The sequence below is a fragment of the Onychomys torridus genome, chromosome X (genome assembly GCF_903995425.1).
Source record: "Onychomys torridus chromosome X, mOncTor1.1, whole genome shotgun sequence".
Taxonomy (NCBI): domain Eukaryota; kingdom Metazoa; phylum Chordata; class Mammalia; order Rodentia; family Cricetidae; genus Onychomys; species Onychomys torridus.
In genome coordinates this window covers 36,643,242-36,660,327 of record NC_050466.1, presented here as the reverse complement: position 1 = coordinate 36,660,327, position 17,086 = coordinate 36,643,242, and the positions used below count along the sequence as shown (strand labels likewise).

Here is a 17,086-nt window from a genome sequence, read left to right as displayed (position 1 = left end):
TACTAGCAAAGTGAAGTGCTAAAGATACCATTTCACTAACAAAGTATTGCTCAAAAGCAATTTGCAATTTAAAAAGTATCAATAATTAATTGTTGACAAAAATCAGTAGATAACAAAACATTGTTTTAATGTATCCTGGGAATCAAAATTTGTTTTAAAGCACCAGAAATTCTCTAAGCATTTCAATTTTAAATTGATTTATTTGAACATGGAAAAATATTGGGCACCAAATACAAAAATGTTATAACATAAATACGATGTGCCAAGACTTTATTTCTTCAAAAAGAACAATCAACAAAATTCTATAATTGAAAATGATTATATAATACCAAATTGACTGCCACCAAAAACTGAGATCATTGCCCCTTAAAGAGAAAGAGGTACTTAAGCCTATTCATTACATTTCTAAATAATTTACACAATTCCTCATCTCCACTTTTCTGTTATTTATGAAGAGATTGGGCTCTCAATAACCAACAGCACCCTAAAAAAGGTCTCCAAACTCTACCCACTTCAGCCCCCCAAAATAGTAATCAGTTCTTTTCCATAGACCTATTGTAAAAAGAACCGTTTGTTCAAATGAGTTGCTTCACTGAAGATTAAATGGATTGTTAACATTTTATCACAAAACAAACAACCGTTTTTTCATTGTTACAGATTTTAATGGAAACAATGCTCTTAACATCTTTGCCTACAAGTAATGAACTTTAAAAATAACATATTTTGCTAATGTTTTTCTTTCCACAGTATCATTTAGGAACCGCTGCAGTTATTACACCGCTATATAAATGTTATGAATAATTGTGATAATCATGAATGGAACTATATACAGCAAATAAATCAGCCTTTGCCATCCAAAATTTAAAGACTATGGTTCTTTAAGAAAAAGCACTTTAATCAGGAGAAGCACTGCTCAACTGGCCTTGCCTATGGCCATTATTTCAGAGGTGTGCTATCTTTTGAAAATATAGAGCTAAATAGATTTGATAGGCAGATTAGATAAGTCATAGATACAAACATATAGGTATATGAGTGATCTCAATAGACATGCATCCTGCCATAATTTTCATTTTTATGTAAGGTAATAAAGAACTAAGGGACATAAAACTAATTAGGTTACCTTATGTTTATATATGTAGGGCAGGGATGATTAAATCCAGCTTCTCAGTCTTTGAAGTACAAGATTGAGATGTCATGGCCACTAAGTGAATTGATCAGTATTATTTGATTTGCATGCCGAAAATCCAGGACAAACACATTTAAACTCGCAGTTAAACAACCATCTGAGCTAGAGATAAAGAAAGGAGGGTCCTTCCCAGATGGATATTGACATTGTAAGGAATCTATACTGCAATAGAAAAATAATTTAACAATTAAAAAATGGATCTGAGTGAGTTATAAATACCAACAAATAAGATTCAGTTTTCTCACATCTCCTATTTGTAGGAGGCTGTTACAAAACAAAAAAGTCAGTGTGGTTCAAAAATTGTAAATTGCGTTCCTTTTCTCAAAACAATAATTGTTTAATGCTAAAGCAGTTATAATCAAAAGCTGTACAGAATGTTAGAAAACATTTATCCATAAATATTGTTCAGTTCCCGGCACTTGCAGCAATAATTAAATTACAAACGATAAATATGGCATCAACGGATATGTATTTACAAAAAAAAAGTTATTACAAAAGGCAACTGTATACTAAACATCACAATCTGTGTAGAGTAACATCATATCCTCAGCCTGAAAAAATACTGAACAACAGTTTCGACCCCATTAGACAAAGATACATTCACAAGTGTAATGCTTTGAAGAAAAGTTCAAGACATAACAGGACTTTGGCATGGTTTAAGACTGTGAGAGTTTAAACAATCACCACTAAGGCGGAGACGAGTTTTCATCAGTTTAACATCAGCACCACCAGCCTTCCATAACTTCCTCAAGAAACAGGACAAGTGTTAACGTGATTTGAAGGAGTTTCACAACGGGGGTGTACAGAGAGCAAGAGGAAGGGGCAGGACAACCAGTGAAAAGATTTTGTGAAAAAAAAAAAATCCTTCAAATGCCAAAATGTATTTTCTAATCCTGAGAAAAGGGCATGGCTACTTTTGGATTTGCCCAAAACCTTCCTGAACAATTGCAATTACCAAGATGTAGACCTGTATATAGCCTCTTGCTTTAAAACTCCATTTCCATCTGATTGGTCTGTCGTCTTTTTAAATGCATTTTGGCTGTCCTCAGACGTACCATTCGTTAAAATTGGGGGGAAGTCCGGGGTTGTGGCTGGTGCTGGTTTGACCTGCAGAAGGGGTTTTAGTGTTATCTTTACTGTTTGCAGAAGCTATGGCGGGCGGAGTGGAAGATTCATAGCCTGAACTGGCAGCAGGGGACGAATCTGACCCTTGAGATTCATGAACCTAAAATTAACATGTATATATTATAATGAATATAATTCCAAATGGCAATATGAAAGCAAAAAAAAAAAAATACAAACCACAAACAACTACAACAAACAAGAGCAGATTCGAATACTGTAAGCGCAAGACCCTGTTGACCCACTTAAAAGAGAAACGTAATTTAATTTTCTCCCCATCTAGCATTTCCATCAAAAATCAGGCCGGAAAAGGAATAAAGAATTCCACTTCAAAAATGCTTTCTCCGCGGATGGAGTGGGCAAGCAGTTATTCTGCGGGCCCTATGAAATAGTCACTCCAGATTTCACTTTCAGATTTCGGCCTGGGAAAGCAGGTATAGAAATGAGAGGCACAGAGGTAAGGGTGGGGACTGGGTGCTGTGGATTCCAACACAAAAGTGTTGGAATCAGACTTCGCTCCTCAGCCCTATTGTTTTATAGGAAGCCGAGGAGCAAACGAATGATCCTCCCCGGGTTCAGCGCGTCCACTTCGGGTCCCCACAGTGGGCTGAGATAGGATGAGGTGGCCACTGAAGCCTCAAGCCCTGGCGAGCTCGGTTAGAGCTTCCCAGTAAACAACTGATTGTTCCCTCCACTCTTTCCCCCTCCCAACTCAACTTTCTTTCTGGCTCCCTTCCACCCCCGTCCTCAAAATGGGTTCAAGGTGTCAGTGCTGGAGCAAATCGGATTTAACGTGGAGGACAGAGGGTTGGCAGCGCGGGAGCTTCCGTTCTGCCTCCCGGTGTCGGGCAGAATGTTTACAAACCGCCGACCGCTAATAAAGAGGTAATTACCTTCATGTGTTTGCGCAGAGAGCTCGGGTGCGTATAGGACTTGTCACATACTTTGCAGATATAGGGCTTATCCGAGGTGTGCACATGCATGTGCTTCTTGCGGTCGCTGCTGTTGGCAAACCGTCTGTCACAGCCTTCGAATTCACATTTGAAAGGTTTCTCACCTACAAAACGGCAAACATACAAAAGGGGGAGCGGGGAGAATATAGTTAGACCCAGAAACTTCTCTGAGTGTTAGAGCGGGAGACTGAGCGTCTGGCGGTCTTTCCGTGAAGGGAAGCGCAGACTGTGGAAAGATGTGGCATCTGTTTTCCCCGCAGAAAAACCCAGAGCGTGGATTGAACTCGCTGGGTTGGGGAGTGTTAATCCGAGACAGGGGCAGAGTAGGGCCGGCCCAGAGCCTGATCATCCTTTTGTTCTCCCAGGACAAGAAACCTCAGGTATTCTCCCAAGTTTCCCCTAAGTTGTGGTTCCACTCCAAAATAACCAGGGCACCCAATGTGCGGGCACATTACGCCACCACGTCGGTGGCGTAACCAAGCTGGGGAGGACAATGGGCCCGGGATGGGACAGTCCTACTCTTTGTGCCTTTTAATTTACCGCTTTCAAATAATAGAGATTTTGCTAAGCTTGGTAGTTTTACTAATTTTCGGAAAGAGAACAACACTATATTAATCCAGGGGCTACATACAATTTTACAAGAGGTTCTGAGCAAGCTACGGAAACCTTAGTGCCTTTTCTACTTTAGCTTTCCTCCAGAGGACTGAACTGAACCTGGAACTCCAAATAAAAATAGTTTGACAAAAGTATCAGTCGTTTAATTAGGAGATATGCCAATCAAGTGTAAAAAAGAACGGAAGTAACCAAAGTTAGTTTTCATTAGCATTTCTATGGTTGCCTCCCTCGAATGTGTTCAGAGAGCTAAGTCGCTTGTAAGCAATATACTCCCAACACTTTCCGAGTCTCTTCCTAGTAACCCAGAAAAGAACACAAAAAGAGGTGGCGCCAGTTGGTTCCTCGGCGCGAGAAGGTCCCAATTAGTTCCTGAGACCACAGCAATCTGCTCGGGAAGTTAGAACTCGGCAAAAGCGCCGCAGGTTCCCGGAGGGTGAGGGGTGGAGAAGCAGTGACAGCGCTTCTCTACTGAATGGCCTCAGCGGGGCGCCGCCCCTCTGCTTGGCCTCCACCCCCCTCTCTCTCCCTCCGTTCAAGTCCGCTTGGTGGCACGGTGCCCCTGGGGAGTCCCGCGCCCACCTGTCTGCTCCCCTTACCTGTGTGGGTTCTCTTGTGGATCTTGAGGTTCTCAGAGCGGGCAAAAATCTTCCCGCAGCCCGGGAAGGGACACGGGAAGGGCTTCTCGCCCGTGTGCACTCGGATATGGTTGACCAGTTTGTACTTCGCCTTGAAGGACTTGCCCTCGCGGGGACATTCTTCCCAATAGCAGACGTGGTTGTTCTGCTCCGGGCCCCCCACATGCTCCATGGTGACATGTGTAACCAACTCGTGCATGGTGCTGAAGGTCCGGTCGCAGCTCTTCTTGGGCCGGCTCAGCTGAGCCTCCTCGATCCACTTACAGGACAGCTCCTGCTTGATGGGCTGCCGCATATAACGGAAGAAGGCGCCCGGCCCGTGGTGGGCCGCCACGTTCACGCCCATGTTCATGTTCATGGGGCTATAGTTAGGGAACTGCGCACTGGCCGCGTACGGGTCCGTGCGCGGGCTAGCCACGGGGCGGTACGGGTCTGCACGGCCGAATAGCTCCCCGCGCAGCCCCAGATGGACCTGGTTGTTGTCCACGTGCCCTGTGGGCGACGGGTGCCCAGCGCCCTGCTCATGAAGCCCAGGAAAGAGCAAGTAGCCAGGAGGCTCAGGAATACCAGCTGGAGCGTGAAGACTGCTGGCAGAGCCGGCGAAAAGACCGTGTTGCCCGCCGCCGGAGGCTGCCTCGCTGAGCCCAGAACCACGCTGACGGAACAGAAAGTCGCGCGTGGAGTTGAAGGCGGCAGAGGCAGCACCGCCGTAGGTGGGCACCTGGCTGGCGTGATGGTGGTGATGGTGGTGGTGGTGGTGGCCCAGGGCGTTGGCATAGCCTGAGCCCTGCGGTGTGAAAGCTGAGCTCTGTCCCGAAGACAGATCGTGAGCGGTGGCTGGGCTCAGCTTGAAGGCGGCAGCGGCGGCGGCGGCGGCAGCAGCGTGGGTTGAGTCCCCGAAGGGATTCAATCCCATGCCCGCCGGCTCGCGGTTGGGCATCTCGTGGTGGCGCGGTGCACCGAAACTGCCCACTCCCAGCCCAGGGAACTGCGGGCCTCCATCCAGGAGCATCGTCATAGGTGGGGCGCTCTGGACACAGAAGATCCGGCTGAAGTGAGCGAGGGTGCAGGCGAAGGAGGAGATCCCCGAAGGACTGTAGTCAGAGAGGGATGGCGGCGGTTGAACACTGCCTGGAGACCCCCTAGGCGCTACCCGGAGCTGCAACTTTCCTTGGCTGCGAGAGTCTCCTGCAGAGGGACAGGAGGGAGGAGGGGAAGAAAAAGGATTGGGGGGAGGGTGATAGGAGAGAAGGAGGGAGGAGAAGGGAGGAGAAAAGACTCTAGGACTAAATCTGCTTTAACAAACTAACAGGAGCGCACAAAGAAAAATAAGCAAAATAATAAGTGGAGGGCGGGGTTTGTCAATCCTGTCCCGGGCACCCCTCCTCTACTCAAGAGCGCAGAACCACGGGGCCAGAAGGCTCCTTGGGTACCGGCTTCCCGGCGCAACTGCACCAAGTAGCGGAGGTGGATCGTGGCCAGCGGGAAGGCAGCCGGCAGCAAGCAGGCTCGAACCTCGCCGCTCGCCTCCGAGTCCAAGCCTCCTCACCTCCAGAGTAATGTCCTTGGACTGATAAAGTCAATCACTCACTCCTCGCACATAAACCGAGCGGGAGGCTGGGCAGCGCGCACCAATAGGGAGCCAGCTGGCCTGCGATCACCTGACCTCCGGCCCTGCCGCCCATTGGCCATCGCCACACTGATTGGCAGCGCGAAGCGGAGAACATGGCAGCCGCTGCCGGGCGACCACAGCTGATTGGGTAGCTGCGGAGCGCCTGGCAGGTGAGGCGGCGGCTGCTCAGCGTCCCTGTGTGGGTTCCGCCGGGCTTGCGAGGCTGTGGCGAAGTGGGGCCAGGCTTCGGCAAGCGGCGGGACAGAGCTGGGCCTCTCCCAGGGTTGGCCCCGCTCCAAGCCGGTCCCAAGCACGCCTTGCGCGCTCTGTACCCGCTTAGGCTAAAGAAACTCTTTGACTGGAGAAGTCTCTTCTCACTGCCGCTCTTTGGTCCAGGAGACACACTCCAGTGCCCACTAGGAACCCTGTCGCCTGACCACCTTGAGAACATTTTCCCTCCGAAGATGCCGGGAACAAATTCCTGCGTGAATGGGGGCAGATCCGTGTTCCTGACCCTGCTGTGGCTTCCACCCCACACCCTATTAGGAGATCCCTCGAACCAGGCCGGGTCAGCTTCCTTCCTGCCTGTGCCCCAAACTAGAAGCAGTCGTCCGATGCTCAAACTAAAAGGAAAGATTGCTCATAAAGCGGTCCTCCTCCAGTACTTCGGAGTCAGGATGTGACCTTGTGGTCTGTGATTTGCGGCTGTACTCGCTGTTACTCAGCAACAACCCCCCCCCTCGCTCCCCTGCGCCCTGAGATACAACAGGCACAATATAACAATAGTATATAACACAACCTAAGCAAAACGCAGGAAACTCAAACGAAACACAGAAAACATGCACACCTCATGAAACACGCATAACATAACAAAGTAATCACACACAACACGGTATCAACACTTAAATAAGGCATAGCGAACATCCTAGACATAGAAAATATGCATAAGTGCTAAATGTGCAAGAACACAGCCTGTGTACACAAAACACACAGTAAACACACCAGACAATAACTGGTTTCCGTGTGACTGAACCAACAAGCTTTGAATCTTCAACGTTTTGAAACGCAAAAATGGAAAGGAAAACTGGGGTGTGGAATTGTCTCCCCTCTTAACATCCCGGACTTTACTTTCTACTATGCTTCTCAGAGAAGCACCTAGAGACCCAGGGAAGCAACTACTCCCTAAGGAATGACTTTCCAGGGGATTGTTGGAGTGCCTTCTTACCCCACCACTCTACCCCGGGTGCCAGTATTTTTTTCTGAACAAAATGACCATAAACAGGGTTATAAATTCACCCATGATTTCTCCGGCAAAGCACTAGCAGAGGATGGAGGAGAGTAGGAGGGAAGGAAAGGCTGAGAGATGTCTGTGATGGTCACATCCCGAGCAGGGCAGAGCCCCCAAAGTCTGTGCCTTGCTTGAGGCAGCCTCACAGCCTAGCCGCCATCTCTCTGTAGGAAACAACATCTGATCAAGTTCAGAGGCGCCAGGAGAGATGCCTCAAGCAGCGCTTTACAACTGCAGTTTTTTGCTCTCTGCCCACCTATCTGCCTGATCTGGCCAACCACTTCACCTTCTATTCTAGTTTGCTGGGAGAAAATGCTACTGGTACCATATCTTATAGTAGTCACCCCTTCACATCAAATTCACCCCATCTCCCTCCACATCCAAGAGCCCTCTCCCCAGATTGGAAGGTGAATTCACAACTGACTTAAATTATTGCATCTACCGAAAATAAGCTCTCAAAAAAAAAAAAAAAAAAAAAAAAAGCTTCACTCTTCCTCTAAAGAGTTTCTTTGCAGGGAGTGGGGGTAGAGAGTTTTCAAGAATAACAAATATGCTTAAATCATGCAAATGCATTCCGTGGATTCAGGCTTGCAAAAAAGAAAGACTTCTTCCCTTCCTTCCTCTCTTCCCGTATGTTCCTTAATTTCCTCCTGAGCATTCCTCTACCTCTTCTCACCCCTACCATCCCCGGACGAGTAACTGCTTGGGAAAAAGTTTGGATCCCCTTGACGAGTGGATCCTGGAGAAATCGATTCTGGAAGCTTGGAGATCGAGGGAAAGCGCCTGTCCCGCCACCAGGGCTGCAAGTGTTTCCCGGCAGTCCCTGCAGATACCCGGATAAGCGGGGGTCTTGTACGATTGGAAATCTGGGCAAGCAACTCGGCAAGGGACTGTAGAAGAGGGTTGGCAGCTGGGGACTAGCATGCCTCTTTTTGGGGAGGAGTCTCGAACGTAGGGCAAGGGGTTGTTGTCGCCGCTGACCTACCCGGTACCCAGTGTCCGTTGTGATGCGGCCACATTCCGATAATTAATTGCCTCCAGCACGTGCTCTGCAGTCCCTGGAACAAAAAGGCATAATTCAATTAGATCATCAACCGAGAAGTGGGAAGGTGGGAAAGGGGGAGGGGGGAGTCCTAGTTAAGGAGCAGACCTGAGGCGATTCAGCTAGGCCAAAACCCGGGCGCAAGAGCTCTTCCAGGGGCAGCCAGGCCCCTTTCGAGTGCAGTTGCTCAGTGAGGCTCAGAGGTTCCAGATACACCCCAGAGGATGAGACTGGGGACTCTGTGAGCAGCATGGCACAGGCAGGTCATTTCCAATTCTGTTGTGGTTGGTATGGGTGGGAGTTTCCATATGTGGGGAGGAGAAACCTTGACTCTTAATCGCCATGGAAAGCAGTGTCTCTCCACTGTAGCTAGTCACTGCATGAGAAAATAAAGCTCCCTGAGCCTTACAAAACAAATCAGTGTGGTTGGGCAAGAGAAAAGTTAACTTTTTCTTATGACTTGCCGCTTTTCTCCCAACTTGCATTTCTGAAGGAGATCCTGGGACGACTTGCGGGGCGCCAAGGTGGGGGGGGGGGTGGGGTGGTTAGAGCCCTTTGGGGAGCTCAGTCTGAGAGCCAGCCGAGTGGTGGCTTGAAAGAACAAATTTTTCCCTACACAGAAGCTAGGGCCAGAGGTGGAAAGCGTTCCCATTCGTGCTCCCCCTCCCCCTCCCCCAGGTGCAGAAAGGAATCAGCGTCAAGCAGGACTACTCGAACCCGGGTCGTGGTTCTTATTTTCCGCTATAACCGAGGCTCCCTCAGCAACTTTGGCTTACTGGGGTTTACATGTGTATTAGGCAGCCTAAATTAACCAATAAATCTCTTTTATGTGTCCCCCAGTTGTATGTGGTCTGGTCTAAATATCCACATGTCTGCATGGATAGGAAATATAATAGGATCTTTTCCCTCACATTAAGTTCAAACAGTAAAGGGGAAAAGATTTATTTTTTATACCCAAATCTAAAGCAATAAATAAAATCAGAGAAGCTGATCATTGACAAACGAGCAAAGCTTTTGAGTCTGATTCTTTGTAGGATCTGTCTTGGAGGAGGAGGAGCAGGAAGAGGAGGAGGAGGAGGGAAAAAAAAAGACCCCTGTAAGGGGTAACAGGGTAGAACTGGTTTCTCCATAGAATCAAGAGCCTCAGTCCGCAGCATTTTGCCCTTCTTTCCAGTCGCCTCAAAAACAAAATATGTGCCGCACATTGTGTTATCATGCAGTATTTCTAAAAATTCTGTAGCGGACACGAAATGATCCTAAGTCAGAGACCCAGCAATTTTCTTTAAGTCCAAGGGAAACACTGCGGTCTTTTCTTCTGTTTTATATTTAGAAAAGACTTGCAATCTAACACTCACAACATTTTAAAGACCCTTTAAACCCAGCAAGCGGATTTCCGTTCTGCCAATGCTTCCTGATTTATTTCAATAAATGAATCTTTGAATCCAGGAAGAGAATTATTCCAAAACGCTGAATTTGGTGCCCCTGCCTCTCTCCTCAGTGAGTACAAAGTATTCCTCGTGAAACATGTCCTTCAAACTCACCATTATTCTCAGGGCGCCCCCAACCCCCACCCCCGTAAACGACAATTTCTTTACATAAATCTCCACTCTCTCTTCTGAGTCCCAGACCTTCTAAAAAGAAAAAACAAACAAACAAACAAAACCCAATAAAACGGCAAATGGTAATAAAAAAATGAAGGGGGAAGAAAGCATGGGGGACGAATGCATTTTTGACCCGGCTTTATTTTTATGCTAAGATAAAGCTCTTAATTGGCTTCAGCGGCAGAGCTGAACGACTCTGGGACCTGCGGACACACTCTCTTCAGCTCCAGATTTTACTGGCTCCATCAGTTTTCACTATGGTCTGGCCATTTCGCAGATATTTTATAATCCCTAAATACCTTTAAAAATTAATAGAGAATTAACAAATAGATATTGTTAATCAACCTTTTCCCCCCTTAAAACAAATTTGTTTTGTCTTTGTCCTGTGCAGTTTCAAGGCATATTGTTGCCCAATGTAATGAAATGCAAACCAGACAAGAATGAGACATTTTCATTGCACTTGTCAATCAGGGCTGTGAGGACAGATAGATACACTTGAACTTCGGAGACACAGGCTGAACTAAATGGGGCTAAACTTGGAGACAGAAGGCAGACAGTTAAACTAAGGCTATCACAACCCAGTTGGGGATTAAGAAGGTAGCTCCTGGTGTACAGGAAATTGAGTGACACTGTAAGTGGTGGGCAGCACTTATCAGCCCAGCCCTGTGAAAGGGTCCAGATAAAACGGTGATTTTGTTCTTCAGGTACTGTCACCAAAGAGTACCTCTAAAGGTAACCAGTTGTTTTTTTCCAGTAGCCATGTGGCTTGGATCCCCCCCCCCCAACTTTTTTTTTTGAGACCAGAATACCCTGTCAGGAAAGGAGTGGCCCTTCTAGGAGATAGGGAGAGAGAGAATACCAGAAGAGATACACAATGGCACAGTTTTAAATTAACTGTTTTAGTCACACAATGGTACATTTGCAAGTTCTCCAGAGACTCAATGAGATGAGATAAGGAGAAAAGATTTCAGACGGCAAGCTTGCCTAGCATTATAGAACACACATTAACGTGCGGTTACCCTGAACACCAAGGTTGTCTCTAAGCTCCTAAGTGCTCAGTTAATTCAGAAATGTACATTATCTCAGTTCTCAGACTAGTAAAGAAGTCTTAGACTACTGTGCCATATTTGTTCATTCATTTCTCAATTTTGAGACTAAATCTTGCTCCTTAAGTGACAGGAATCCAGTTTCTGGACCAAAGTGGGGTTTCTAGCAGTGACTCTCATCCTGGTACTTAGTTCTAGTGCACCCATTTCCCCCAATTTAGGCCTATTCCAACACTTTCAACATCCTCCTCACTATGGGGCAGAGGTTGCTTTTCCCTTGGTTATCTTTTCTTCTCTAGCAGTTGGGAGAACAGCTCTCAGAGTGACTTTACGCAGTTCAGGAGTGATATTTTGTCATTTATCTAGTCCTTTTCTAGTGAGGGGATAGGAGGTAGACACTTTGATATTAAAACAAAGTGCTCGTGTGCGTGCGCGTGCAAGAGCACACACACACACACACACACACACACACACACACACACACACACACCTTTCCTCTCTCTCCCCTACCTCTAAACCAGAGTCGAGAATTAGACAAATGTCTGGTTTGGACTTCAATGGCAAAATGTGACCTGTGATGCGTAGCTGACTCTGGCTCCTTAGCCTGTTGTGTTCGATGGTCCAGGAGCCAAGAATGTTCTTAAACCACCTTTAAAGGGTTAGAAGTAGAAAAGGGAAGAGGAGCAGAGGGGATTATGCTACAGAGACTGCAGGTGGCCTGGAGGCTTAAAGCAGCTTCTATTGGACCTTTTACCGGAAAGGTCTGCTGACCTGTGCTAGGGAATGACTGTAGTCTCAGAGAAAAGTAGACATTCTCTTAGTTTTACACACACCCCTCATTTTCAAGATACATTTGGTATTAGATATAATTCCCCCCTTCCCCCCTGCTAAACACCTCAATTACTTGTGAGGATCACTCTGGCTTTGGGAAAAAGGTGAAAAGTTGTCCAAGGAAGGGGAACTGTGGAGAGGAAAGAGGGGGTGAAATGAGTGAGAGAAATGGGGAAAAAGAGTTGTGAATATCTCAATCAGTGACTAGCTGACCTCTGCCCCTGAGGGTGGTTTTATTGTCTCTCTTCTTTGGCTAGAGATACATAGTTTATTGACCCTTTCTGCGTGACTGAACCCTGAGGGGCAACCACAGCCACCACCCAAACCAAGGCATGTGAATCCAGGCTGAGGCTGCTGAACAGCTTGCCTTCAGGAAGCTAGAGGGAAGTGACCTCAATCCCCTAGGCCCAAGGGGCCTTCAGGAACACAGAGGTCAGTGAGTGCCTTGCTCCTGCTCAACTCAACTCTGCCCTAATAGGTCAGGGTGTGGAGTTCACACACATAGCCCTCTAGCAGAGCCACTCCCTCCCTCCCTTTCTGCCCTGGACAAATGCCTTTGGCCAGTAGACTTTTAGGGCTCCTTGCCCTTCCTCTGTCTTCAGGCTGTGGAGATGGCATGGGCTAGCATATAGCTTACTGGTAGGCTGAAAGTTTCACATCCTTTAGACCCCGGGTTCTACCCACCAACTCTGAAAATAATGAGGTAAATAATCCTCACTACTATAATGATTCCAGGACATTTCTAACAATCTTGTTTCCGAACTACTGCCCTATCATGTTTCTCTTCTGTTGATCGCTCTTGTTCCCTCCTTTTTTTCATTGTCTCTGACCCTACCAGGGGTTTTTCTTTATGTATGCATCTCTCCTCCTCCCCTAACACTTGTCCTTTTAACTTGGCTTTGGTAGATTACACTTAACTTTTCAAGAGTACACTAACCTGACAAAGAGTTCCTCCTGACCCAGTTAGCCACTCAACTCATGTAGAGCCACCAAATTGAGTGTGTGTGTGTGTGTAAAATGAAAAATGAACAATTTTATTTTCTCCCTATACATACTATAAGAAATATATATACTAAAATTTTCTTCATTCTCTAGGTATACATCCTAGATCTTCTTTGAAAATCCTACTTTCAGGAGAATGGTGTGGATGGGATAAGCTGTCACATTAATGAACTTACTTAAATGTAGCTTTTCCCATGTGTCACATGGGAAAGTAGGTGGAGAAAACTTCTTGCACCTAAGATCTTTCCCAAAGTGATAATTGTGGAAAAGTCAACTTGGAGAAAAAGTAGCTTGAAGGTCTAAAAAGAGAGGGTATGAAATTGCTATATATGGCTCAGCGTGTTCTCTTCTAAAAGCACAGGAGTCATCCATCAGGTTTTCAGATGGGCCTACCCATGCCTTATCCCTACCCACCAGATACACTGCAAACATAGAGGGACCTTGAGATTTAGTGTAGAGCATTGCCTTGATCCTTTTGCGAGCAAGCCATGTATACCTGAACCTCTTTCCTTATTTGCTCTGGCTGTGTGTGTTCAAGTATTCTTTTCCTCTGTCTTTCAGGATCAGAGTGCAATGCCCACCTGGGCCTTTGCATTCTCTGTGTCACACTTTTTCTCTGTTTATCTCAAAGTTATGAGAAAGACTTCAAGAAAAGAAAAGCCTTGTTTCAGTGAGAAAGTCTCGGAAACCTCCAAAATGAGTGATAAAATGAAATTCCTAAGTCCAAGCTCTCTGTCCAGGCCTGTGTTCCCTGCCCCCATGCATACACTTCAGTACACACTAGTTGATCAGGGGTAAAGGTCAAGTTCTTCTGAGGACCAAGGGCAGCTTAAAGGCCTTAAAATATTCTGGAAAATCCTTCTTCACCTCATCACTTAAATATCCCTTCTCTACTTTAGAAAAGATTACCATTTTTCCTCTCTTCCATCTTCCTGAAGTGGTTTTAATGGCTAAGGTTTTTAGAGCCAAGAGACTCTCCACTGCCTACTGAAATGAACTGAGTTCTTGGTGGCTTCTATACCGCTTATAACCAGTGTGACACGTATACACAGAAGTTTGTAATTTGTCCCCTAGGAGGGGAGGAGTATCCATGGCCCTTAGTGGACCCACTTAACCACTAGCTCCCACATTATCTGTTAGTTGTATGTGTCTCAATTAAGGAGTAATATTGAGTATCAGGTTTTATTTTCTGAATTTCACACTCCTCTTTCCCCATCACCAACCTGAGAAGGGAAGGGAGTCTGTGTTTTTGCTCTAAAAGCAATAGGTTGAATCCAGGTTGAAAGCCCCGGCTTCAGGCTGGAATAACCTTAGAAGTTTTTAAATAGAGAGATACCTAGACCCACCCTCCACTGTCCTACTCACTGTCTAGGGAGGGGTGCCAGGGAACTGGTTTTCAAGCACTTTGCTAATTGGAATGTGAGATCATTCTACTATAGGCAGCTATCTAGAGTCTCTTTGCTCCTGCAGGTGTTCCAGGCCTGTTTTCTTTGCCCTGGCATTATCACCCAGGTTTCAGTTGCTCCAAGTAGAGGTACTCTGCCCATAAACCTGAAGTTCCCCACTCTAGACTTTTATCCCTATCTGTTGACCTACCAGAAGTTCCCAGGTAGAAAAATCTTCCACTTCTGTCTCACTCTTGCTACTCTTCAGAAATATTCCCTTGCTCTCATCAAAAGGGAATGAAATCAAGGAATTCTGATAGGAATGATCTGCTGCTGAGTCTGGGCACAGTTATTTTGAAAGGATTATGCTTTAGCTGTGTAAACAAAATTTCTACTGGAAGGTAGTGAGGGAGGGAGCTACCTGGAGAACAAGTCTGTTTTCTTCATCCCAGCAGCTCCATTCCAGGCTTAGAAGAAAAGAGAAGGGGACAGGGGTGTTACTTGCAATTGCTCCCTAGTGACATTTACTTTCTGTCCTAGCAACTACATCCATACACCTTATGCTTTGGGGAAGGCAACTTTATGCCACTCAGTTTCTAGACAATTGAAAGAAACAGAGCTGTCTAGGTATTGCAGCTTGGTTTCAGTTCCAAGGACATCTCTTTGAGATAGGAGGAGTCAAGGGGTAATAGGGACACTTGGGTTTCATAGAAAGACTTCCTTTTGCATGGTGGCCCACGCCTGTAATCCTAGTATTTGGAAGGCAAAGACAGGTGGATCTCTGTGAGTTCGAGGCTAGCCTGGTCTACAGAGCAAATTCCAGGATAGTCTGCAAAAGCTACACAGAGAAACCCTGTCTCAAAAACAAAACAGTAACAACATCAACAATAACCCCAAAAGAAAGAAAGACTTCCTTGATATTGATATAAGCAATAATTGGCTCATCAAAATACTTATAACTTTTATGCTACATTTAAGACATTCTGGAGTACCATGAGAGAGTAAGATTAAATGATGCTCCCAGTCACTAGTCATGCACATAATTCAGCAAAACTGTTTAGCACCCTGAAAACAAACACTAGGTTTGAAGTTTTAGAACAAATATTTTTATGTGTTAATTGCTGTGTTGATCACTTACAAGTTTGAAAGTAAATGTTGGAACAAAGGTGATTCGTTTTCTTCTATGCCCTTTTCAATTCACATGTGTTTTCATGCTTGTTGGGACAAACATTCAAAAGGGAAGACTCTGCATTTTAGGAATCAAAAAGAATCAGCTTGAGTTCATGCTATGTTTTTTTGTTTTTTGTTTTTAAACTTGGAGAGAAACTTCTTCCATTAATATTTTTCTTTTGTCTATTTTGGCAGCACATAGTCTTTAAGATTAAGGAGTGAATTTAGTATTCCTTACATTGTGGGTCTTTTGAGACAAATTTAAAGATAACTTGGTGGCAATTTGAGGCTTATTGTTATTCTTTTAAGTCCTTCAATTCCAGAACTACACACATGGCACAAGGGTAGCCATGGAAGAGGCTCTGTAAGCTCCATCGACCCATCTATAAACTGTACAGTCATTCTGCAGCTCTGTGGGCTTCAAGTTATCATTTGAATGTAATACACAAATGACTTGGGAAGCAAATTGCTCTGGGAGGTTCCTTGGCTCAACTTTCCTCATCACACATATCATTTCATTTCCATTCATTGTTATTATAATTTAGTTAGACCGCAAATAACTTAGTGACAGGAAGAGTCCCCTGAGGATAACACAATGGAGGAAGGTTAGTATGCATGTAGTCTGTAACATGGAATTTTCTGATTCATTGAAGTCACACATTAAATGAGTACTTTGGGCTGTCACCAAGTGATCTTTGCAGTTGTTTAAAAAGGTCCATTCAACAATACTATTACTTAAATGTGCTGTTCCATGGAAAGGATGCACAAGAAGGAAGTGTCCTCCATCTTAAGGGACAGAAATTTCAGACATTTATACAACTTCAAATATTAAGAAAATATGTGATGGAAAAACTGATGCATCTTCTTTCCCTTTCCCAAGAGAAGCAACATTACAGACCTCACTGGTAGTCACAGGCCACAGAGGCATTTGCTTTCTGTACATGTCTGAGGAGAAACACATCTGAAGGAATTTCTCTGAGGAAAAGATGAAGAGAAGCACTCCACCCATGAGATAGCTGTCCTCACCCCCAATTGCAATCTCCTCACCTCCATGCTGGAAGCCTTGAGGCAGTCCCTTCCATTCCTATTCCATTTGGGCTGGAGAGGGGGCTTACTGTTAAGTCACTGATTTACTAGCTTGTGCCCTAGGTTTGTTTAGGAAGCCGCATCTGTGTCACCCAACTTCCTCCCTGTCTTACCAGACTACTTGGGCTCTTTTGAGTTTTTAGATATCAGGAACAAAATTGACAACCCAACACATTACTTTGAAGACTACAAGCACCCAGAATAAGCATATCCAGGCCCGAGCCACAAGTATTATAGAGAGAAGGCTCTCTTGAGAGCTCTTTGAGGTTTGGCATTGGGCTGAGACTGAAGCAAGAATACCAGGATCTGTGTGTGGAAGGCGGAAGGCAGGGCAGGATTTTGATTAGTAAAACTGAAATCTGAGGCGTCTTCAGATGCATGCTTGTAAAACCGAGTGATTGCTCACACCTGCAATCATAGCACTCAAGAACGCTGAGACAGGAGGAGACTGGTAAGGTGGAGCCCAATCTAGTTCAAATACACCCTAAGCTACAGTGTGCACGGACCAGTCA

The 17,086-nt window shown here is 45.6% G+C and overlaps 1 protein-coding gene across 1 annotated transcript; it reads right to left on the bottom strand.

Annotated features, from left to right (window-relative positions):
* Positions 1-226: 226 nt before the first annotated feature.
* Positions 227-6,086, bottom strand: Zic3 (Zic family member 3). Its single transcript, XM_036175515.1, has 3 exons — positions 4,473-6,086; positions 3,202-3,365; positions 227-2,411 (listed from the first exon to the last, which is right to left on the bottom strand). The coding sequence occupies exons 1-3, from the start codon at positions 5,527-5,529 to the stop codon at positions 2,232-2,234; spliced, it is 1,401 nt and encodes a 466-aa protein (XP_036031408.1). The 5' UTR covers positions 5,530-6,086; the 3' UTR covers positions 227-2,231.
* Positions 6,087-17,086: the final 11,000 nt, after the last annotated feature.